We start from the raw sequence: 25,845 nt of genomic DNA, 5'->3' as shown, positions 1-25,845 counted from the left end.
TAAATAGTGGGGTTACATTAGCTATCCTCTAATCTGTAGGAACTGCTCCAGAGTCTATAGAATCTTGGAAGATGACCACCAATGCATCCACTATTTCTGGGGCCACTTCCTTCAGTACTCTGGGATGCGGACCATCAGGCCCTGGGGATTTATCGGCCTTCAATCCCATCAATTTCCCCAACACCATTTCTCTACTAATACTGATTTCTTTCAGTTCCTCTCTCTCACTAAGCCCTGTGTTCCCCAACATTTCTGGTATGATATTTGTGTCCTCCTTTGTGAAGACAGAACCAAAGTATGCATTTAGTTGGTCAGCCATTTCTTTATTCCCCATTATAAATTCCCCTGTTTCTGACATTAAGGGACCTGCATTTGTCTTCACCAGTCTTTTCCTCTTCACATGCCTAGAGGAACTTTCACAGTCAATTTTTATGTTCCCCGCAAGTTTGCTCTCGTACTCTATTTTCCCCTTCTTAAACAATCCTTTGGTCCTCCTTTGCTGAATTCTAAACTGCTCCCAATCCTGTTTTTCCTGGCAAATTTATATGCCTCTTCCTCGGATCTAATGCTATCTCTAATTTCCCTTGTAAGCCATGGTTTGGCTACCTTTCCCGTTTTACTTTTGCATCAGACAGGAATAAACAATTGTTGCAGTTCATCCATGCGATATTTGAATGTTTGCCTTTGCCTATCCACCGTCATCCCTTTAAGTAACGTTTCCCAATCTGTGATGGCCAACACGCGCCTCATACCTTCGTAGTTTCCTTTACTGTTCAGGACCCTTGTCTCAGAATTAACTACGTCACACTCCATCTTGACGAAGAATTCTATCATATTATGGTCGCTCATCCCCAAGGGGTCTCACACAACTAGATTGTCAGTTATTCCTCTCTCATTACACAATACCCAGTCGAGGATGGCCTGTTCTCTTGTTGGTTCCTCAACGTAGTGGTCCAGAAAACCATCCCGTATACACTCCAAGAATTCCTCCTCTACGGTATAGAGACAAATTTGATTTGCCCAATCTATATGCAGATTAAAGTCACCCATAATTACAGATGTTCCTTTATCACATGCGTCTCTAATTTCCTGTTTAATGCCATTCCTAACATCAACACTGCAGTTTGGGGGTCTAAAGACAACCCCCACTAACGTCTTTTGCCCCTTCGTGTTTCTCAGCTCTACCCATACAAATTCCACATTGTGATAAGGTGAGATGGAGAGGGGGAGGGAGGAGGCTCGTGTCGAGCAGAAACACCAGTAAGGAGCCGATGGGCTGTATCTTTGCTGTAATACCTGGCATTGTTGAGGGCCGCAGCTGACAGCGATAACCTCCTTTGCTGCCTTCTTCTCCTTGAGTCGGACAGCCTCCTCAAGTGCAATCTCACAGAACGGGTTCATGGAATGCTTGACACCTTCTGTCACCACCCCAGTGTGGTCAGGTTTCACTCTGATCTGGACACACAGAGGGAACAGAGAGAACCATTCATTATCACCCGCAACAGACACAACCCCATATCCCAGCCAGGGGTAAACACTGCGGGAGTGCTGCACTGGCACAGGGTCAGTACTGAGGGAGTGCCGCACTGGCACAGGGTCAGTACTGAGGGAGCGCGGCACTGTCGGAGGGTCAGTACTGAGGGAGCGCCGCACTGTCGGAGGGTCAGTACTGAGGGAGCGCCGCACTGTCGGAGGGTCAGCACTGAGGGAGTGCTGCACTGTCGGAGGGTCAGTACTGAGGGAGCGCCGCACTGTCGGAGGGTCAGTACTGAGGGAAAGCTGCACTGTCGGAGGGTCAGTACTGAGGGAGCGCTGCACTGTCGGAGGGTCAGCACTGAGGGAGCGCCGCACTGTCGGAGGGTCAGCACTGAGGGAGCGCCGCGCTGTCGGAGGGTCAGTACTGAGGGAGCGCCGCGCTGTCGGAGGGTCAGTACTGAGGGAGTGCCGCACTGTCGGAGGGTCAGTACTGAGGGAGTGCCGCACTGTCGGAGGGTCAGTACTGAGGGAGCGCCGCGCTGTCGGAGGGTCAGTACTGAGGGAGTGCCGCACTGTCGGAGGGTCAGCACTGAGGGAGTGCCGCACTGTCGGAGGGTCAGTACTGAGGGAGCGCCGCACTGTCGGAGGGTCAGCACTGAGGGAGTGCCGCACTGTCGGAGGGTCAGCACTGAGGGAGTGCCGCACTGTCGGAGGGTCAGTACTGGAGGAGTGCCGCACTGTCGGAGGGTCAGTACTGAGGGAGTGCTGCACTGTCGGAGAGTCAGTACTGAGGGAGTGCTGCACTGTCGGAGGGTCAGTACTGAGGGAGTGCCGCACTGTCAGAGGGTCAGTACTGAGGTCCTGTATCAAACTTGACCATCCTGGGGTGAACCCCTGCGACAAGTTTGATGATGTCTCCTGGTCTGCGGGGAACCCCAGAAATGTCAGCAGAAGGTCAGCAGATGCGGGTTGAAGCCCCTGGGGAGGGATTGGAGGCTCCGGACCGGTCTTCCGGGCCCCGTGGAGGCGCGCTGGGCCCCAGCGGGCCTCCTCACCTTCACCGCGTAGTCGATTACCCGCTTCACCCCGACCAGCAGCCGCATCGCCATGGCCGCCCCAACCGCTGGCTTCGCGCCGGAAGTGCCCCCTCCGGTCAGCGGGCACCATTCTCCGCTGCACACTTCCGCCCCGCAGGCCCACTTCCGCCCCGCGGCAACCGAGCGCCGCTCAGTTGGGGCGGTGCGCCGCCGTCACCGTCCGGGCGGAACCCTCCAAACCCCAAAACAGTCCGCCCCGCCCGCCCAAGAAAAATAATCAACCACCTTTTCACTCTTCCTCACAATACAACAACAACTTGCCTTCCTTGTGGCGGCACCCGTCACCCAAACCACCTCAGGACGTCCCAGTGCTCCTTACAGCCATTTGAAATACTTTTATTTTTTTTTCCCCCCCCTGAGCTGGGTGGTCACTGCTGCAATGAAGCGCAGGAGGCAGATTTGCGCACAGCAAGATCCCACAGGCCGCCATCTGGGAATGTCCAGATCCTCTGGAAACAAACGAACTTATTAGCGAGAGGCAGCATGGTTTTGTGAAGGGGAGGTCGTGTCTTACTAATTTGATTGAGTTTTTTTGAGGAAGTGACGAAGATGATTGATGAGGGAAGGGTGGTGGATGTTATCTATATGGACTTTAGTAAAGCCTTTGACAAGGTCCCGCATGGCAGACTGGTACAAAAGGTGAAGTCACACGGGATCAGAGGTGAGCTGGCAAGATGGATACAGAACTGGCTCAGTCACAGAAGTCAGAGGGTATCAGTGGAAGGGTGTTTTTCTGAATGGAGGGATGTGACTAGTGGTGTTCCGCAGGGATCAGTGCTGGGACCTTTGCTGTTTGTAGTATATATAAATGATTTGGAGGAAAATGTAGCTGGTCTGATTAGTAAGTTTGTGGACGACACAAAGGTTGGTGGAGTTGCGGACAGTAATGAGGATTGTCAAAGGATACAGCAGGATATAGATCGGTTGGAGACTTGGGCAGAGAAATGGCAGATGGAGTTTAATCCGGACAAATGTGAGGTAATGCATTTTGGAAGGTCTAATGCAGGTGGGAAGTGTACAGTAAATGGCAGAACCCTTAGGAGTATTGACAGGCAGAGAGATCTGGGCGTACAGGTCCACAGGTCACTGAAAGTGGCAACGCAGGTGGATAAGGTAGTCAAGAAGGCATACGGCATGCTTGCCTTCATCGATCGGGGCATAGAGTATAAAAATTGGCAAGTCATGCTGCAGCTGTACAGAACCTTAGTTAGGCCACACTGAGAATATTGCGTGCAATTCTGGTCGCCACACTACCAGGAGGACGTGGAGGCTTTGGAGAGGGTACAGAGGAGGTTTACCAGGATGTTGCCTGGTCTGGAGGGCATTAGCTATGAGGAGAGGTTGGATAAACTCGGATTGTTTTCACTGGAACGACGGAGGTGGAGGGGCGACATGATAGAGGTTTACAAAGTTACAAAGACAGAGGGTGGTGAGTGCCTGGAACTTGCTGCCAGGGGAGGTGGTGGAAGCAGATACGATAGCAACGTTTAAGAGGCATCTTGACAAATACATGAATAGGAAGGGAATAGAGGGATACGGACCCCGGAAGTGCAGAATGTGTTAATTTCGGCAGGCATCAAGATCGGCGCAGGCTTGGAGGGCCGAATGGCCTGTTCCTGTGCTCTACTGTTCTTTGTTCTGTAATTTAAAAAAAAAAATTATTTGCCGATGTTGGTGGAAAGATGAATTTAGGCCCCGGGACAGAACTGCTCTGCTCTCTTTTCGAAATGGTGCCTGTGGGATCTCTTACACCCACCTCAGAGGGTAATGGTGGCCCTCAGTTTAGTGTCTTCCCCGAAAGAGTGCACCAACAACAGTGCGGCACTCCCTCAGTACTGACCCTCTGACAGTGCAGCACTCCCTCAGTACTGACCCTCCGACAGTGCAGCACTCCCTCAGTACTGACCCTCCGACAGTGCAGCACTCCCTCAGTACTGACCCTCCGACAGTGCAGCACTCCCTCAGTATTGACCCACTGACAGTGCAGCACTCCCTCAGTACTGACCTTCCGACAGTGCAGCACTCCCTCAGTACTGACCCTCCGACAGTGCAGCACTCCCTCAGTATTGACCCTCTGACAGTGCAGCACTCCCTCAGTACTGACCTTCCGACAGTGCAGCACTCCCTCAGTACTGACACTCTGACAGTGCAGCACTCCCTCAGTACTGACCCTCTGACAGTGCAGCCCTCCCTCAGTACTGACACTCCGACAGTGTGGCACTCCCTCAGTACTGACCCTCCGAGAGTGCAGCACTCCCTCAGTACTGACCCTCCGACAGTGCGGCACTCCCTCAGTACTGACCCTCCGACAGTGCGGCACTCCCTCAGTACTGACCCTCTGACAGTGCGGCACTCCCTCAGTACTGACCCTCCGACAGTGCAGCACTCCCTCAGTACTGACCCTCCAACAGTGCGGCACTCCCTCAGTACTGACCCTCCTACAGTGCAGTACTCCCTCAGTACTGACACTCCGACAGTGCGGCATTCCCTCAGTACTGACCTTCCGACAGTGCAGCACTCCCTCAGTACTGGCACTCCGACAGTGCAGCCCTCCCTCAGTACTGACACTCCGACAGTGTGGCACTCCCTCAGTATTGACCTTCCGACAGTGCAGCACTCTCTCAGTACTGGCACCCCGACAGTGCAGCCCTCCCTCAGTACTGACACTCCGACAGTGCGGCATTCCCTCAGTACTGACCTTCCGACAGTGTGGCACTCCCTCAGTACTGACCCTCCGACAGTGCAGCACTCCCTCAGTACTGACCCTCCGACAGTGCAGCACTCCCTCAGTACTGACACTCCGACAGTGCAGCCCTCCCTCAGTACTGACACTCCAACAGTGTGGCACTCCCTCAGTACTGACACTCCGACAGTGCGGCACTCCCTCAATACTGACACTCCGACAGTGCGGCACTCCCTCAGTACTGATCCTCTGACAGTGCGGCACTCCCTCAGTACTGACCCTCCGACAGTGCAGCACTCCCTCAGTACTGACACTCCGACAGTGCGGCACTCCCTCAGTACTGATCCTCTGACAGTGCAGCACTCCCTCAGTACTGACCCTCCGACAGTGCGGCACTCCCTCAGTACTGATCCTCTGACAGTGCAGCACTCCCTCAGTACTGATCCTCTGACAGTGCGGCACTCCCTCAGTACTGACCCTCCGACAGTGCAGCCCTCCCTCAGTACTGACACTCCGACAGTGTGGCACTCCCTCAGTACTGACCCTCCGACAGTGCGGCACTCCCTCAGTACTGACTCTCCGACAGTGCAGCACTCCCTCAGTACTGACCCTCCTACAGTGCAGTACTGCCTCAGTACTGACCCTCCTACAGTGCAGTACTCCCTCAGTACTGACACTCCGACAGTGCAGCCCTCCCTCAGTACTGACCCTCCTACAGTGCGGCACTCCCTCAGTACTGACCCTCCGACAGTGCGGCACTCCCTCAGTACTGACACTTCGACAGTGCAGCACTCCCTCAATACTGACCCTCCGACAGTGCAGCACTCCCTCAGTACTGACCCTCCGACAGTGCGGCACTCCCTCAGTACTGATCCTCTGACAGTGCAGCACTCCCTCAGTACTGACACTCCGACAGTGCGGCGCTCCCTCAGTACTGACCCTCCAACAGTGCAGCACTCCCTCAATACTGACCCTCCGACAGTGCAGCACTCCCTCAGTACTGACCCTCCGACAGTGCGGCACTCCCTCAGTACTGATCCTCTGACAGTGCGGCACTCCCTCAGTACTGACCCTCCGACAGTGCAGCACATATGAGTGAAGTGCAGGGGGGAGTTCTCCCCAGTGTCCTGGGCCAATATTATTCCCTTAACCAACATCACTAAAAGCACATGTTCTGTATTATTATGACCTTGTTGTTCGTGTGATCTTGCTGTGCGCAAATTGACATTTTAAAAAAGTACTTTATTGGCTGTGAAGTGTTTTGCAGTTGTGAAAATGTAAGTCTTTTATACAATGCAGATGGAAATGTTGAAAGGTGTCATCAACAGTGCCATCAAGCAGCACTTGCTTAGCAATAACCTGCTCAGTGATGCTCAGTTTGGGTTCTGCCAGGGCCACTCAGCTCCTGACCTCATTACAGCCTCGGTACAAACATGGACAAAAGAGCTGAACTCAAGAGGTGAGGTGAGAGTGACTGCCCTTGACATCAAGGCAGCATTTGACCGAGTATGGCATCAAGGAGCCCGAGCAAAACTGAGGTCAATGGGAATCAGGGGGAAAACCCTCCACTGGTTGGAGTCATACCTAGTGCAAAGGAAGATGGTTGTGGTTGTTGGAGGTCAATCATCTGAGCTCCAGGACATCACTGCAGGAGTTCCTCAGGATAGTGTCCGAGGCCCAACCATCTTCAACTGCTTCATCAATGACCTTCCTTCAATCATAAGGTCAGAAGTGGGGATGTTCGCTGATGATTGCACAATGTTCAGCACCATTCGCGACTCCTCAGATACTGAAGCAGTCCGTGTAGAAATGCAGCAAGACCTGGATAATATCCAGGCTTGGGCTGATAAGTGGCAAGTAACATTCACACCACACAAGTGCCAGGCAATGACCATCTCCAACAAGAGAGAATCTAACCATCTCCCCTTGACATTCAACGGCATGACCATCGCTGAATCCCCCACTATCAACATCCTAGGGGTTACCATTGACCAGAAACTGAACTGAATAAATACCGTGGTTTCAAGGGCAGGTCAGAGGCTGGGATTCCTGCAGCGAGTAACTCACCTCCTGACTCCCCAAAGCCTGTCCACCATCTACAAGGCACAAGTCAGGAGTGTGATGGAATACTCTCCACTTGCCTGGATGGGTGCAGCTCCAACAACACTCAAGAAGCTCGACACCATCCAGGACAAAGCAGCCCATTTGATTGGCAACCCATCTACAAACATTCACTCCCTCCACCACCGACACACAGTGGCAGCAGTGTGTACCATCTACAAGATGCACTGCAGCAATGCACCAAGGCTCCTTAGACAGCACCTTCCAAACCCGTGACCTCCACCAACTAGAAGGACAAGGGCAGCAAATACATGGGAACACCACCACCTGCAAGTTCCCCTCCAAGTCACACACCATCCTGACTTGGAACTATTTCGCCGTTCCTTCACTGTCGCTGGGTCAAAATCCTTCCTAACAGCACTGTGGGTGTACCTACCCCACATGGACTGCAGCGGTTCAAGAAGGCAGCTCACCACCACCTTCTCAAGGGGCAATTAGGGATGGACAATAAATGCTGGTCTGGCCAGCGATGCCCACATCCTGAGAATGATTTTTTTTTTAAATGCTATGCTCCGTCGAAATTAAGGGGTGATTTGATCAAAGATTTTGAGATATGAAGGGGGAACGTTTCGGGTCGATAGAGAGAAACTATTCCAGCTGGTCGGGGAGTCTCGGACTCGGGGGCCGAGTCTAAAAATCAGAGCCAGACCTTTTCAGGAGCGAAATTCGGAAACACTTCCACACACAAAGGGTGGGAGAAGTTTGGAAATTCTCGTCCAAAAACGGCAATCGATGGCTGGATCAATTGTTCATTTGAAACCTGAGATTGATCGATTTTTGTTGACCAAACCTATTAAAGGGATTTGGGGAAAAGGCGGGAATATGGAGTTAGGTAACTGATCAGTCATGATCTCATTGAATGGAAGAACAGGCTTGAGAGGGGCTGAATGGCCTCTGCCTGTTCCTGTCTTCTTGTGTACCTATGTTCCCGTGTTCATGTATTCCTGTGTTCATGTGTTTGTGTGTTCCCGTGTTCGTGTGTTTGTGTGTTCCCGTGTTCCCGTGTTCCCGTGTTCATGTGTTCCCGTGTTCCCGTGTTCGTGTGTTCCCGTGTTCCCGTGTTTGTGTGTTCCCGTGTTCATGTGTTTGTGTGTTCCCGTGTTCCCGTGTTCGTGTGTTTGTGTGTTCCCGTGTTCCCGTGTTCATGTGTTTGTGTGTTCCCGTGTTCATGTGCTTGTGTGTTCCTGTCGGCAGTCGGCAGATTAACATATTGACAATTTTTAAAAGCTGTAAAATATCCAGCAAATTAACTGGACGGTAAAACCAGTGCATGTTTTCAGTGCAAACTCTTCCTCAGAAACTGGAAACCCAGGCTCAGTTACCAGGATTATCTGCTTCTCCACCAACCTGCCCAGAATTACCCTCCCATTAACTGAGCACCGTTTGGAAAATCCCGGGAAAAAGAAGAGAGAATGTGACAGGGACAGAGAGAAAAGAGGGAAGTTGCGAAAGTGTGTGGGGAAGAAAGAGAAACACAGAGAGGAAAAGAGAGGGAGAGAGAATGAAAGTGAGCGCAAGGAGAGAGAGAGAGAGAGAGATGGAAGAGATAGGGTGAGAGATGCAGAGAGAGAGAGACTGACAGGGGGGGAGTGGGAGATGAAGATTAGAGAGGGAGGGAGTGAGAGAGAGATTCAAAGAAGGGAGAGAGAGAGAGGGACAGACAGAGGGGGAGGGCGAGATGGAGATGGAGAGAGAGGGAGTGAGAGAGAGAGACAAAGGGAGAGAGAGAGAGAGGGAGTGAGAGAGAGGAGCGTGATAGATTGGAAGAATGAAAAAGAATTCCACATTGTCGACTCGCTGTTGCTTTATAGATTTTTAATCATTTCTTGGGAGTACAGAGTTTCAGAAAGTTTCAATTCGCACTCCAGTCTTGCGTCTCCAGAGAGCTTTGATCTCGAACTGAATAAAAATGAGCGGGAAATCAAGTTTTCAAGGAGGAATGCCCAATGTTGATGGCCAGAATCCCGAAACAGTTTATCGCCACAGTCCATCTGCCTCCGCTGGGTTTCCCGGAGACTCTGGTCTATCCCAGACGGATAATTCTATCCTAGCGTGACCCGGACATTCTCCGACACTCACTCATCCTGTACGCGCACATGTAGAAGATACCTGGAAAAGTGGAATCAGCCTGAGATCGATGGGAAGTGGTGAATGCCGTTTGCATCTTCGTTCCCTCAAAACATCACCTTTCCAACCCTCTATGGGCCTGCCTCCACATTCCGAGACTCCCTCAACATCGCCTCATCCCAAAGCTCTGCCGACCGCCCGTGGCCTAACTCGCACCAAGTCCCGTTCACCCCTCACTGCCCCCCCCCCCCCCCCACCCCCCCAGTCACTCGCAGACCTTCACTGGCTCCCGGTCTGACAACATCTCGAGGGGTGACCTGATTGATGTCGTTAAAATGAAAGGGGTTTCGATCGGGTAGACGTAGAGAAGATGTTTCCACTTGTGGGGGGAGAGACCAGAACTCGGGGCCATCAATATAAGACAGTCACTAATAAATCCGATGGGGAATTCCGGAGAAACCTCTTTCCCCAGAGAGTGGTGAGAATGTGGAACTCGCTCCCACAGGGAGTGGTTGAGGTGAATAGTATCGATGTATTGTAAGGGGGAAGCTGGATAAACACATGAGGGAGAAAGGAATAGAAGGATATGGTGATAGGGTGAGATGGAGAAGGGGGGGGGGTGGGAGGAGGCTCGTGTGGGGCAGAAACACCAGCACGGAGAAGATGGGCCGAGTGGCCTGTTTCTGTGCGATGTAGCGAAACACTCCAAGGTGCTTTCCAAAGATCTCGTTCAGACAAAAGGTTGACGCCACACCCAAATACCAGAGGTGAACAAAACTCTTGGAATATTTCTCCCCGACCCTGAGGCATTTGGAACCCACAGCAGAGGTCACAGGGTCAGATGTCAGTTTGTAAATTCTTTGGAATTTAACTTAAGGATCCTTCCATCGTCAGCAAGAAGCTCTCCAGAGAAATCCCGACCTTCCCAGATGTTTGGAGACGCAGGCTCCAAAAATTGCTTCCAGGGGTTGGCAGTTAAAACAATTTAAACCAGGAGACCAAGCAGCCAAGGCAGACTCTGAGAGGTAAATACAAGGGATCGGGAAGAGTTAACCACTATTCAAAGCCCCTGTCCCTGCCCTGTGGCTAAACAATCTGTCATAAACTGCTAGATCAGAATAAGATGGATGACCTAAACCAACACATAGGGTGACAGAGGGCTGGAGGTACTCCTGACATAGAACAGGAGAGACACACTGTCAGAGGGTCAGTACTGAGGGAGTGCTGCACTGTTGGAGGGTCAGTACTGAGGGAGTGCTGCACTGTCAGAGGGTCAGTACTGAGGGAGTGCTGCACTGTTGCAGGGTCAGTACTGAGGGAGTGCTGCACTGTTGGAGGGTCAGTACTCAGGGAGTGCGGCACTGTCGGAGGGTCAGTACTGAGGGAGTGCTGCACTGTCAGAGGGTCAAAACTGAGGGATTGTTGCACTGTCGGGGGTCAGTACTGAGGGAGTGCTGCACTGTCAGAGGGTCAGTACTGAGGGAGTGCCGCACTGTCGGAGGGTCTGTACTGAGGGAGTGCCGCACTGTCAGAGGGTCAGTACTGAGGGAATGCTGCACTGTCAGAGGGTCAGTACTGAGGGAGTGCCGCACTGTCGGAGGGTCTGTACTGAGGGAGTGCCGCACTGTCAGAGGGTCAGTACTGAGGGAATGCTGCACTGTTGGAGGGTCAGTACTGAGGGAGTGCTGCACTGTTGGAGGGTCAGTACTAAGGGAGTGCTGCACTGTTGGAGGGTCAGTACTGAGGGAGTGCTGCACTGTCAGAGGGTCAGTACTGAGGGAGTGCTGCACTGTTGGAGGGTCAGTACTGAGGGAGTGCTGCACTGTCAGAGGGTCAGTACTGAGGGAGTGCTGCACTGTCAGAGGGTCAAAACTGAGGGATTGTTGCACTGTCGGGGGGTCAGTACTGAGGGAGTGCTGCACTGTCGGAGGGTCAGTACTGAGGGAGTGCCGCACTGTCGGAGGGTCTGTACTGAGGGAGTGCCGCACTGTCGGAGGGTCTGTACTGAGGGAGTGCTGGACTCTCAGAGGGTCAGTACTGAGGGAGTGCCGAACTGTCAGAGGGTCAGTACTGAGGGAGTGCTGTATTGTCGGAGGGTCAGTACTGAGGGAGTGCTGCACTGTCGGAGGGACGGTACTGAGGGAGTGCTGCACTGACAGAGGGTCAGTACTGAGGGAGTGCTGCACTCTCGGAGGGTCAGTACTGAGGGAGTGCTGCACTGTCGGAGGGTCAGTACTGAGGGAGTGCTGCACTGAGAGGGTCAGTATTGAGGGAGTGCTGCACTGTCGGAGGGTCAGTACTGAGGGAGTGCTGCACTGTCGGAGGGTCAGTACTGAGGGAGTGCTGCACTGTCGGAGGGTCAGTACTGAGGGTGTGCCGCACTGAGAGGGTCAGTACTGAGGGAGTGCTGCATTGTCGGAGGGTCAGTACTGAGGGAGTGCCGCACTGTCGGATGGTCAGTCCTGAGGGAGTGCTGCACTGACGGAGGGCCGCACTGTCGGAGGGTCAGTACGGAGGGAGTGCCGCACTGAGAGGGTCAGTAATGAGGGAGTGCTGCACTGTCGGAGGGTCTGTACTGAGGGAGTGCTGCACTGTCAGAGGGTCAGTACTGAGGGAGTGCTGCACTGTCAGAGGGTCAGTACTGAGGGAGTACTGCACTGTCAGAGGGTCAGTACTGTGGGAGTGCTGCACTGTTGGAGGGTCAGTACTGAGGGAGTGCTGCACTGTCAGAGGGTCAATACTGAGGGATTGCTGCACTGTTACAGGGTCAGTACTGAGGGAGTGCTGCACTGTTGGAGGGTCAGTACTCAGGGAGTGCGGCACTGTCGGAGGGTCAGTACTGAGGGAATGCTGCACTGTCAGAGGGTCAAAACTGAGGGACTGTTTCACTGTTACAGGGTCAGTACTGAGGGAGTGCTGCACTGTTGGAGGGTCAGTACTCAGGGAGTGCGGCACTGTCGGAGGGTCAGTACTGAGGGAGTGCTGCACTGTCAGAGGGTCAAAACTGAGGGATTGTTGCACTGTCGGGGGTCAGTACTGAGGGAGTGCCGCACTGTCGGAGGGTCTGTACTGAGGGAGTGCCGCACTGTCAGAGGGTCAGTACTGAGGGAATGCTGCACTGTTGGAGGGTCAGTACTGAGGGAGTGCTGCACTGTTGGAGGGTCAGTACTGAGGGAGTGCTGCACTGTCAGAGGGTCAGTACTGAGGGAGTGATGCACTGTTAGAGGGTCAGTACTGAGGGAGTGCTGCACTGTTGGAGGGTCAGTACTGAGGGAGTGCTGCACTGTCAGAGGGTCAGTACTGAGGGAGTGCTGCACTGTCAGAGGGTCAAAACTGAGGGATTGTTGCACTGTCGGGGGGTCAGTACTGAGGGAGTGCTGCACTGTCGGAGGGTCAGTACTGAGGGAGTGCCGCACTGTCGGAGGGTCTGTACTGAGGGAGTGCCGCACTGTCGGAGGGTCTGTACTGAGGGAGTGCTGGACTGTCAGAGGGTCAGTACTGAGGGAGTGCCGAACTGTCAGAGGGTCAGTACTGAGGGAGTGCTGTATTGTCGGAGGGTCAGTACTGAGGGAGTGCTGCATTCTCGGAGGGTCAGTACTGAGGGAGTGCTGCACTGTCGGAGGGTCAGTACTGAGGGAGTGCTGCACTGAGAGGGTCAGGACTGAGGGAGTGCTGCATTGTCGGAGGGTCAGTACTGAGGGAGTGCTGCACTGACGGAGGGCCGCACTGTCGGAGGGTCAGTACGGAGGGAGTGCCGCACTGAGAGGGTCAGTAATGAGGGAGTGCTGCACTGTCGGAGGGTCTGTACTGAGGGAGTGCTGCACTGTCAGAGGGTCAGTACTGAGGGAGTGCTGCACTGTTCGAGGGTAAGTACTGATGGAGTGCTGCACTGTCGGAGGGTCAGTACTGAGGGAGTACTGCACTGTCAGAGGGTCAGTACTGTGGGAGTGCTGCACTGTCAGAGGGTTAGTACTGAGGGAGTGCTGCACTGTCAGAGGGTAAGTACTGAGGGAGTGCTGCACTGTTACAGGGTCAGTACTGAGGAAGTGCTGCACTGTTGGAGGGTCAGTACTGAGGGAGTGCTGCACTGACGGAGGGTCAGTACTGAGGGAGTGCTGCACTGACGGAGGGTCAGTACTGAGGGAGTGCTGCACTGTCGGAGGGTCAGTACTGAGGGAGTGCTGCACTGACGGAGGGTCAGTACTGAGGGAGTGCTGCACTGTCGGAGGGTCAGTACTGAGGGAGTGCTGCACTGACGGAGGGTCAGTACTGTGGGAGTGCTGCACTGTCGGAGGGTCAGTACTAAGGGAGTGCTGCACTGTCGGAGGGTCAGACTATGGGAGTGCTGCACTGTCGGAGGGTCAGTACTGAGGGAGTGCTGCACTGAGAGGGGTGGGAGGAGGCTCGTGTGGAGCAGAAACACCAGCACGGAGCAGACGGGCCGAATGGCCTGTTTCTGTGCCAATTCCTCTGGGCTCCAGCAAAGCTCAGCAGTGCCACCTGCTGCTGGGATGACTGCAGTGCTGCAGAGCGAGCTGGGGTTGGTTGGTGTCAATGAGTGGGATCTTCCTGGCTTCACATCGATGTGTCACTTACCTGCAAAGAAGGTGAGCAGCATGGACACCCAGCCCAGGATGTAGGACCAGGAGAAACGCCAGTCGCCAAACCGTTTGCCCAGAAAGTTCACTGTTACTCCAGTGTAAACAGCCATAGCCAGGAGCACCAAGAAAGCTGGGCAGTTCAACGAAAAAAACAGCAGAGAAATCAGCACAATTTAAATATTGCTGCTTTCGTTTGCTAACACAGACACAAACTCACACACTCAAACTCACACACTCAAACTCACACAAACTCACACACAGACACAAACTCACACACAGACACAAACTCACACACTCACACACAGACACAAACTCACACACTCACACACACACTCACACACAGACACAAACTCACAAACTCACACACTCACACAGACACAAACTCACAAACTCACAAACTCACAAACTCACACAAACTCACAAACTCACACAGACACACACACTCACACACTCACACAGACACAAGCACACAGACACAAGCACACAGACACACACTCACAAACTCACACACTCACACACTCAAACTCACACAGACAGAAAGTCACACACACACACACTCACTCACAGACACACAAACTCACACTCACACACACAGACACACTCTCACACACACACACACACAGAAACACACTCACACAGACACAAACATACTCTCACACACTCACAGACACAAACTCACACACTCAAACTCACACACTCACACAGACACAAACTCACACACTCACACAGACACAAACTCACACTCACACAGACACAAACTCACACTCACACACACAGTCACACTCACGCACACAGTCACACTCACGCACAAACTCACACTCACGCACAAACTCACACTCACACAGACACAAACTCACACAGACACAAACTCACACACAGACACACACGCACAGACACAGACACACACGCACAGACACAAACTCACACAGACACAAACTCACACACTCACACTGACACAAACTCACACACACAGACACACTCTCACACACACACAGACACACACACACACAGACACACACTCACACAGACACAAACTCACACTCACACAGACACAAACTCACACTCACACTCACAGACACAAACTCACACTCACAGACACAAACTCACACACTCACACACTCAAACTCACACAGACACAAACTCACACACTCACACAGACACAAACTCACACACTCACACAGACACACACTCACACACACAAACTCACACACACACAGTCACACACACACACAGTCACACTCACACAGACACAAACTCACACTCACACTGACACAAACTCACACGCACAGACACACACACACACACGCACAGACACACTCACACACGCACAGACACAAACTCACACTCACACAGACACAAACTCACACTCACACAGAGTCACACTCACACACAAACTCACACAGACACAAACTCACACAGACACAAACTCACACACAGACACACTCACACTCACACAGACACAAACTCACACACACAGACACACTCACACAGACACACCTCACTCACACACATACTCACACACTCACAGTGACACACTCACAGAGACACACTCACAGAGACACACTCGCACAGACTCAAACTCACACTCACTCACTCACACAGACACAAACACACTCACACTCACACACTCACACAAACTCACACACTCACACACTCACACAGACACAAACTCACACACTCACACAGACAGAAACTCACACACTCACACAGACAGAAACTCACACACTCACACAGACGCAAACTGACACTCACACAGACACAAACTCACACACACACTCACAAACTCACACTCACACACAGAAACAAACTCACACACACTGACACAAACTCACACACACACACTCTCACACACACACAGACACACACTCACACAGGCACAAACTCACACAGACACAAACTCACACTCACACACTCACAGACACACACTCACACAGACACAAACTCACACACACACAGACACACACTCACACAGACACAAACTCACACACACACAGACACACACTCACACAGACACAAACTCACACTCACACAGACACAAACTCACACACACACAGTCACACTCACACACAAACTCACACTCACACAGACACAAACTCACACACACACACACAGACACACTCACACACGCACAGACACATTCACACACGCACAGACACATTCACACACGCACAGACACACTCACACACGCACAGACACAAACTCACACACGCACAGACACAAACTCACACTCACACACAGTCACACTCACACACAAACTCACACAGACACAAACTCACACACAGACACACACACAGACAGACACACACACACAGAGACACACACACAGACACACCTCACTCACACACATACTCACACAGACACACTCACAGAGACACACTCGCACTGAGACACTCACACACTCACTCACACACACAGCACATACTCACACACACACTCACACACACACACACACACACAGACACACACTCACTCACACTCACTCACACACACACTGACCACACACTGACACTCACACACACCTCACTCACTCACTCAGTCACACACTCACTCAGTCACTCACTCACACAGACACTCACTCACACAGACACTCACTCACACAGACACTGACACACACACTGACACACACACACACACACACAGACACACAGACACACACTGACACACACACACACTGACACACACACACACTGACACACACACTCACACACACTCACTCACACACACACTAACACACACACACTCACACTGACACACACACTCACACACACACACTGCCACACACACTCACACTCACACAGACACTCACTCAGTCACACACTCACACTCACACACACTCACTCTCTCACATTCTCACATGAGACAGATGGGAGTGAATCATTCCCTTCTTGCACTCTCTCTCTCTCTCTTACACAGCTTTTCACACTCTCTCTCTCTCCCTTGCTCACTATCGTATTTCCTTTCTCACACACTGTCTCTCTCTCCCCCTCTCTCTCTCTCCCACTTTGCCTTTCTCACACTGTCTCGCTGTCTCCCCGTCTTGTTCTCTCTCTTTCTCCGTCTCTGTCTCCTTCCTTTCTTTCTCGCTCTGTTTATTTCATTTTCTCTCTCTCTCTCTTCATCCTGCGCTCTCTCACCCTGTCTCTCTCTCCTCTCTTTGTCTGCTCTGTTTCTCCGCCTTTCCTGTGTCTGGCTGTTGCTTTCTTTCTCTGTCTCTCCCACTCTCACACACTCTGTTTCTCTCTCCATTCTTCTATCTCTCACTCTGTCTACCTGCTGTGCTCTCTCTCTCTCTTTCTCACACACTCTGTCCCTCTCCTCTCTTTCTCCTCATCTCTCTCTCTCTTGTGCTCTCACTTTTTCTCCCCCCTTCTCTGTTTTCTCTTCCTATTTCTCTCTCATTCTCTCCAACTCTCCCCCACACATACTCTCACTCTCTCTCCTTCCTCTTTCATTCTGTCTCTCCTCTCTGTCTCACCCTCTCTCTATCTCTTCCCCTCCTCTCCCCCTCTCACCATCTCCTGTCCTTTCTTTCTCCCTCCTTCTCACTTCTCTGCTCTCCTTCACCCTCTCTCACTCTCTCTCCCCCTCTCTATCTCTCCCCTCGCCTCTCTTTCACTGCCTTCTCTTTTTCCCTCTCCTCTCTCTCCCTTCTCTATCTCTCTCGTCTCTCTTACTCCCTCTCTCCTTGACTCCCTCTCCTCTCTCACTTTCTCTCACCCTCTCTATCTCTCCTGTTGCCTCCCTTTCACTCCCACCTCTCTCTCTCTCTCTCTCTCTGCCTCATCTCCCTCTCCTCCCTGTTTCTCTGGCTCCTCTCTCTCCCTTTCCTCTATCCCCCTTTCTCTCTCCCTCTCTCTTACTCCCTCTCTCCTTGACTCCCTCTCCTCTCTCACTTTCTCTCACCCTCTCTATCTCTCCCGTTGCCTCCCTTTCACTCCCACCTCTCTCTCTCTCTCTTTTACTCCTCTCTGCCTCATCTCCCTCTCCTCCCTGTCTCTCTCACTCCTTTCTCTCCCTCTCCTCTATCCCCCTTTCTCTCTCCCTCTCTATCTCTCCCGTTGCCTCCCTTTCATTCCCATCTCTCTATCTCTCTCTCTTACTCTCTCTCTGCCTCATCTCCCTCTCCTCCCTGTTTCTCTGGCTCCTCTCTCTCCCTTTCCTCTATCCCCCTTTCTCTCTCCCTCTCTCTCCCCTCTCACCCTCTCCTCTCTCTTACTCCCTCTCTCCTTCATCTCGCTCCCCTCTCTGTCTCGTTCCTCTCTCTCCCTCTCCTTTCTCTGTCTCTCGTTCCTCTCTCCTCCTTTCTCTGTCTCTCTCTCTCTCTGTCCCTCTCACCCTCCTCGCTCGATCTCACTCCCTCTTCCTGTCCTCTCTCTCTCTCAGACAGTGACTGAACAATGTAAGGAGCTCCAGTTCTGCATTGAGAGCTCAGTAAGTACTCACTGGAGATGAAGAACAGGATTCCAGCAGCGAACGTGCGGTTAAACCTCTCGAAGAAGGAGAAGTGAGCGAAGGCAAGTGCTCCTGCAATCAGACCAGCAAAGCAGGACATGGCAGACAGGATCATAAAGGCTCTGGTGGCATTCCAGTAAGCTGCAAGAGAGAGAGAAAAGGAGAGAGGGGGAGAAAGAGGGAGAGAAGGAGGGAAGGAGAAAGAGAGGGAGATAGAGAGAGAGAGGGAGGAAAGGAGAAAGGGAGGGAGATAGAGAAAGAGGGAGAGAGAGTCAGGAAAAGAAAGAGGGAGAGAGACAGGGAACGAAAGAGAGAGAGAGAAAAAATGAAGAGAGAGAGAGAGGGAGGGGGGGTGGGGGGGGGGAAGGATAAATCAGATTGAGAAAGAAAGAAGGTGGGAGAGAGAGACGGACAGAGAGGAAGTCCGAGAGGGTGGGAGACAGAGATAATCAGTGTATGAGAGAGGGAGAGAAAGATGGAGAGAGAGCGAGAAAGAGGGAGTGAGATAGTGTTAGAGACAGAGAAAAACAGGGTCAGACAGTGATCGAATGAGCGAGATGAAATGTGACAGAAAAAGAGCAGAGAGAGGAGGGAGAAGATGGATTACAGTGTGAGAGAAATAGTGAGAGCAAATGAGACAGAGAGAGAAAAATGGAGGAACAGATAGAGAGAGAGAGAGAAACAGAGAGAGAGTGGGAGGGAAAGACAAGATATGTGAAAGTGAGGCAGTGAGGAGAGAGAGTGAGTGAGAGAATTAGATTGAGAAAGAGAAAAATAGTGAGACAGAGAGCCAAAAGAGAGGCAGAGTGTAAGCAAAAGAAAATGAAAAAGAGAGAGAGATGGAGGAAAGGAGAGATCAGGCATGGCACAGACCATAATATCAATCAATGTCACATTAGTGACTCAGTCTCCCCAGTTTCTGCCCACTCGATGTGGATAAAGGCATTACTCTGTACCTGTCCTGGGGAGTGTTTGATGGGGGACAGTGTAGAGGGAGCTTTACTCTGTATCTAACCCCCCGTACTGTACCTGTCCTGGGAGTGTTTGATGGGGACAGTGTAGAGGGAGCTTTACTCTGTATCTAACCCCCGTACTGTACCTGTCCTGGGGAGTGTTTGATGGGGACAGTGTAGAGGGAGCTTTACTCTGTATCTAACCCCCGTTTTTTTTTTTTTTTTTTTTTTCTTTTTTTTACAAGGTGGCCTTTATACCCCAGGCCCCTTTTATATTTTTCACATCGAGGGGGCCTTTATCCCTCAGGCCCCCTTTATGTACATATTTACAGTTTTAAAATAACTTTATTAAAACAGATAAATAAACAAAAAAACTCAAATTAAAATGCCATTCTCGGCGTCGACGATGCACTCCAGTCCCTGCGGTGCCCACCGGTCGCGGAAGGCCTCAAGCGTACCGGCGGATACCGCATGCTCCTTTTCCAGGGACACCCGGGCGCGAACGTAACCGCGGAAGAGGGGCAGGCAATCGGGGAGGACGGACCCCCCGACGGCCCGCAACCTGGACCTGTGAATTGCCACCTTGGCCAGGCCCAGGAGCAGACCGACGAGGAGATCCTCCCCCCGGCCCGAGCCCCTCCGCACCGGGTGCCCAAAGATCAGGAGCGTGGGACTGAAGTGCAGCCAGAATTTGAGGAGCAGCCCCTTCAGATACTCAAATAGGGGCTGCAACCTCGCACACTCCATATAAATGTGGAACACGGACTCGTCCAGGCCGCAGAAAGTACAGCTGGCCTGGGAGTCCGTGAACCTACTTAAAAGCCTATTGCACGGGACTGCTCTGTGCAGCACCCTCCACCCCAGGTCCCCGATGTAAAGGGGGAAGACTCCCGCGTAGAGAGACCTCCATCGGGGTTTCCCCTCGCCGCCAGATGGCAACGCGGACCGCCAGGGCGTGTCCGGCCGGCTGACGAGGGCAAGGAAGTGGAGAGTGTGCAGGAACAGCCCGTACAGGAAACCCCTCCGCGCCGATTGGAATGGCACGGAGGGCATTTCCGAGAGGCGGCTCGGGTTGTGCGGGACCGGCTCCCGAGGAGGGTTTCGGGGCCTGGGTCCGATGAGCAGTTCCGGCCGAGCGGGGGTCAGCTCGGCCGGGATCGCTCCGCACTCCCGAGCCCCCTCGCCACCCGCAGTGAGGGGCGTCCCGGGGGTTTCGGCTACTCCTCCGCCCGCCGGACCGTCCCCGGAGTCGGCCGCCCGGACAGCCGAGGCGCTCTCCTCCGCCGGCGGGGGAGCGCCCTGACTGGAGGCGACCATGTTCCAGACTCGGAAAAGATCCCGGTAAAAGACAGGCAACTCCCTCAGAGAGGCGCGGCTAACGGACTCCACCGGGAGCTGCGTGTCGTCTTGAAGGCAGTGACACTGGCGGAAAAAATACGTCGCCAGCGCACACCATCTGGGAGGACGCTCGACGTACAGGTATCTCTGCAGGGTCCGAAGGCGGAGAGTCGCAGCCTGGGTGCGGACGCACACCAGCGACTGACCGCCCTCCTCGATCGGGAGACTCAGGACCGCGGCAGAGACCCAGTGTTTCCTCTTGCCCCAGAAGAAATCGACGAGTTTCTTCTGGATCTTGGTGGCAAATACAGGGGGCGGGGCCAAAGTGACCAACCGGTACCACAGCATGGAGGCCACCAGTTGGTTTATGACCAACGCTCGGCCCCTGTAGGAAAGCACTCGGAGCAGTCCTGTCCAGCGCCCCAGCCGATCGGTGACTTTCGCCTCCAACTCCTGCCAGTTTGCCGGCCAGGCTTCCTCAGCGGGGCTAAGGTGGACTCCCAGATAGAGGAGGTGCGTGGTGCTCCACGCAAAAGGTGTCATCTCCTCCGGCAGGGAGCCCACCCGCCACTGACCAACCAGGAGTCCGGAACATTTCTCCCAATTGATCCTCGCGGAGGACGCGGCAGAAAAGGTCTGCTGGCAGTCGCGCATCCTCCGCAAGTCAACGGGATCTGTGATTGCGAGGAGCACGTCGTCGGCGTAAGCCGAGAGGACGACCCGCATGGCCGGCTCGCGCAGAGCCAATCCCGTCAACCTCCTGCGAAGCAGGCACAGGAAGGGCTCCACGCAGATGGTATACAATTGGCCGGACATGGGGCACCCCTGACGCACTCCTCTCCCAAATCGAAGGGGCGCCGTCAAGGACCCGTTAACTTTGACTAGACACTCTGCGGCAGCGTATAAAAGTCGGACCCGGGCCACGAAATGCGGCCCGAGTCCGAAAGCGCGCAGAGTCCCGAAAAGGTAATCGTGATCCACCCTGTCGAACGCCTTCTCCTGATCGAGGGAGAGAAAGGCGACCGACTGACCAGTCCTCTGGGAAAGATGGATCAGGTCCCGGACCAGGTGGATGTTGTCCTGGATGGACCGGCCCGGGACCGTGTAGGACTGGTCGGGGTGGATCATGTGGGCCAGCACGGAGCCCAGGCGGGTAGACATAGCCCGGGCAAAGATCTTATAATCTGTGCTGAGGAGGGAGACCGGACGCCAGTTTTTAAGCAGGCGGAGATCGCCCCTCTTCGGCAGCAGGACGATGACCGCCCTGCGCCACGAAAGGGGCATCTCCCCGGTCGCCAGGCTTTCCCCCAGGACCCGCGCGTAATCGTCCCCCAGGACGTCCCAGAACGCCCTGAGGAACTCCACGGTCAACCCATCCAGCCCTGGGGATTTGCCCCTCGAGAGCTGGTGGAGGGCGCCAGTCAGCTCCGCCAACGTGAGCGGAGCCTCCAATCCTTCGGCGCCCTCCGGGCTGACCTGCGGCAGGTCCTCCCACAAAACTCTGCGCGCATCCTCGCTGGACGGATCCGGAGAGAACAACGCACTGTAATAAGTCCGGACCAGGAGGCCCATTCCCTCCGGATCCGTGATGGAGGATCCGTCGTCGGCCAGCAGCTCGACGAGCTGCTTACGGACCCCCCGCCATTTTTCCAGCGAGTAGAAGAAGGGAGAGGCGCGGTCCAAATCTTCCAGGATCTGGATCCGTGACCTCACGTACGCGCCTCGGGACGCTATGAGCTGCAGGTCCCTCAGCGCGCCCTTCTTCTCTTTGTACGCCTGCCACAGAGCCGGGTCCGCGACGGCATGACCGAGGCGGGACTCCAAGTCGAGCACCTCCCTCTCAAGGCGCCCGATCTCGGCATCCCGCCTCTTGGTCGACCCCTTCGCGTACTCCTGACAGAAGACGCGGATGTGAGTCTTGCCCACATCCCACCATAGCCTCAAGGAGGGGAAGCCCCCCTGCTTCCTTCTCCAGTCGGCCCAGAATCGACAGAACGAGTCCCGAAATCGCACGTCCTCCAGCAGCCGGTTGTTAAAGTGCCAGTACGCGGACCCCGCCCGTGTGCGGAGCGGAGTGAACTCCGCCCACACCAGGCGGTGGTCCGAGCACGGCACCAGCCGCATGGAGGCCGCCGAAACGCGGGAGACGTACGCCTGCGAAATGTAGAGGCGGTCGATTCGCGACCCCCCTCCTCCAGACCTCCACGTGAAGGCGCTGGAGTCGGGATGGAGATTCCGCCAGACGTCCACCAAGTTAAGGGAGCTGATCAGTCCCCTCAACTTCTCCACCGACGCTTGGCCGCGCTGGGGACCGGAGCGATCCCCCACCTCGAGGGTGCAGTTAAAATCCCCCCCGAGGATGATGCACTCGCCGCTATCGATGGAGCTCAAGAGAGCGGACACTTCTTCAAAGAAGCGCGCTTGCAACGCGCCGGGCCTGGGCGCGTACACGTTCACAAAGTGGAGCGGCACACTACCCAGGCGAACGGCGAGGTGGAGCAAGCGGCCCGGCACTAGCTCCTTGACCCCCAAGATCTCCGGCTGAAAAGTCGGGGCCAACAAGATAGCCACCCCACTAGAAATAGGAGTGAGGTGACTCATGTAGACCCCACCCTGCCACTCCAGGAGCCAGGTGGCTTCGTCTCCCGGAACGGTGTGGGTTTCCTGCAGAAAGCTCACCGCGTATCTCCCTTCCCTAAGGACTGAGAGATTGTGAAATCTGCGGTGAGCCCCTCTGCTGCCGTTGATGTTGAGGCTGGCTATGGTTATCTTCATGTCAAAGGTACTTAAACCCGTCACCAACAGCTCACTGTGAGGAGGGAGTGGAAGTGCACCTGGCCCTCCACTCCCCCAGCAACCCATTGAGGAACACATTAAAACGGCACCTCTCAACCAGTTTCACGTCCGCGCGCTTGCCCGCTATCTTAAGGGCGGCACGGACGGACTGGATGATCAGCGCCAGATTCGACCAACGGTCGAGGGCCAGCTGAACTTTATTGCGGCAACCTCTGCAAGCCGCGAGGAAATCCCGGAGTTCCGCCGTGGGGATGAGAGGAGATTCGGTGGGAGGCACGAGGGACTCCACCACCTCACTGGCGATGGAATCAAGATCATCCTCCGTGCCCCGCACCGAATCCCCATCCTCCTCCGGGTCGTCACCGCCAGCGGCCGACACATCCACCACACACTGTGGGGCGGACGTCCCGGCCGCGCCAGCTGGTCCCGCCTCCGTCACGATCCCACCCCCAGGATCGATGGCGGAGGAGTCCTCTCTGGGTTCTATTGTGAAACTGGAGCCTGTGGGCGCCAGCGGTTCAGGACCCCCCTCCACCTCCATCCCCAAGCCAATGACTGGTCCAGGGGAGACAGAAGTTCCGGACTCCGGGAAACCAGCCGGAGCCGAGACTGGAGGCGGCGAGAGGAGGCCATCTCCCGCTCCGCCAGCACCCACAGGCCCAGCAGATGGGGCAGCATTCTCAGTTATAACTGGGTCGGGTGTCTCCTGGTTGGTGGTGGACTCCGGCTGGGAGGCCCGACCCTTTGGGGCCTCGCCCTCCCCTTCATTCAGGACACCCGACCCAGTAGCAGTGGCGGAATGGGCGGTTTCCCCAGGCTCCCCCACCACAAGCAGGGCCCCACTTACTCCTTTAGGAGGGGCCTCACGTACCGGGGCCATCCCCTCCCCTCCATCCTGAGGAATAGGGAGCACCTGCCCGGACTTTGCAGCCTTGGTGGTGGCGGTAGGGGGCACCTGAGGACCAGAAACAGGAGGCAGCTCCCCTCCAACAGATGGGCCCTGCACCTCAGGGCCCTGTGTTATTTCTGTGGAGGGGTGCCTTCTCCTCTTTTTCGCACTTGGGCGCGGAGACTCAGAGACCTCCATGTCATCAGAGGCCTCCGCCTCCGCACCCTTTTTTCCTTTTTTAGTCACCCTGGGCCTGAGCCCAGCCCTGGGACAGGTGGATTCCATGGGAATGGGCTTTGGGCTGAGCTCAGGCTCGGGTTGAGTCAAAGTGTCCAGGGGACGCGCCTCACGATGTTTCTTTTTTCCCCGCGTCTTCCTTCCGCTCGGACGGACGCTCCCCTCCCCGCCAGAGGCTGTGAAAACCACAGCCTCCGGAACCGACTGAGCGGTGTCTGTTGGATGTGCGGGGGGAGTGGGAGGAGGTGCTGTGGAACCACTCTGGGCCGCCGAGGTGGAGCTGGCGGCCGGGAGGTTGGGGCAGTTCTTCCGAACATGCCCCACCCCCTTGCAGACGTGGCACCGCGCCCCGTCCGAGGTCCAAAAGACGCGGTAGGCCGTCCCCTGGAACTCCACATTAAATTGGCCCTCCGTGTCCTCCTCCCGCGCCAGCTGCATAAATAACTGGCGGCGGAAGGAGTAGACATGTTGGAGGCTGTGCTCCCGAAGACCAAGCCGGACTGGGGTGATCCCCGACCTCACCTCCCCCAGATGGTGCAGGTGGGGGAGGAGGAGCTCACTGGGAATGAAGGGTGGGACGTTGGACAACATTATCCGATGCGCAGTGGCCCCCAGAGGGTCCACTGGCAGGAAGGTCCCCCCCACAGTGAGCCCTTTACTCAGGGCCAGGGACACCGCCCGCTCGGTCTTCAAAAAGAACACAGCCTTCCCATACATCTTTGAGGCCGCAACAATGGCCGAGGGGCCGACAACCACGGCCATTGCCTTAACGCAGGCCTCAATAGACATGTTGGGGTGGGGATAGCTCTTCACCCCATGGCTGCATGTCAATAATTTAAAGGGTGACGGGGCCACGTGGGCAGCCACAGAAGCTGCAGCTGCGTAGGTAGTAGAGGGCCCCGCCACCGGTGATGAAGGGCTTGCCATGGGTCCAAGAGCTAAACCCACCCCAAATTGTGGACTTGCACACTAAATAACAGATTCACAGAAAAATTTGAAAAGACAAACAAACAAACAACAGGTTAGTGGAGAGGCTGAGGTAAGAGAGGAGAGGCAAAGGCAGGCTGGAAGGGATGACTTGCTTTCTGGAGGTGGTGCTCACAGTACACTTAAAACAAACAGTCTTTGAAGTTGA

General features: G+C 54.5%; 2 protein-coding genes across 2 annotated transcripts in view; both read right to left on the bottom strand.

The window, feature by feature from the left end:
• The window catches only part of etfb (electron transfer flavoprotein subunit beta), a 32,136-nt gene extending 29,500 nt beyond the window's left edge, over positions 1-2,636 (bottom strand). The window contains exons 1-2 of the mRNA XM_068018737.1: positions 2,532-2,636; positions 1,297-1,455 (exon numbers count right to left, since the gene is read on the bottom strand). Of these exons, the coding sequence (XP_067874838.1) occupies positions 1,297-1,455; positions 2,532-2,585 (213 nt within the window). The 5' untranslated portion in view covers positions 2,586-2,636. The remainder of the gene's footprint in view (positions 1-1,296; positions 1,456-2,531) is intronic.
• A 6,639-nt stretch (positions 2,637-9,275) lies between these two features.
• Positions 9,276-25,845, bottom strand: part of lim2.5 (lens intrinsic membrane protein 2.5) — a 43,611-nt gene continuing 27,041 nt past the window's right edge. The window contains exons 3-5 of the mRNA XM_068018575.1: positions 18,489-18,638; positions 14,041-14,175; positions 9,276-9,486 (exon numbers count right to left, since the gene is read on the bottom strand). Of these exons, the coding sequence (XP_067874676.1) occupies positions 9,425-9,486; positions 14,041-14,175; positions 18,489-18,638 (347 nt within the window). The 3' untranslated portion in view covers positions 9,276-9,424. The remainder of the gene's footprint in view (positions 9,487-14,040; positions 14,176-18,488; positions 18,639-25,845) is intronic.

This window comes from Heterodontus francisci, chromosome 39 (genome assembly GCF_036365525.1).
Source record: "Heterodontus francisci isolate sHetFra1 chromosome 39, sHetFra1.hap1, whole genome shotgun sequence".
Classification (NCBI taxonomy): Eukaryota; Metazoa; Chordata; class Chondrichthyes; order Heterodontiformes; family Heterodontidae; genus Heterodontus; species Heterodontus francisci.
The sequence above is the reverse complement of the archived record's forward strand: the minus strand, read 5'-3'. Positions and strand labels throughout refer to the sequence as shown.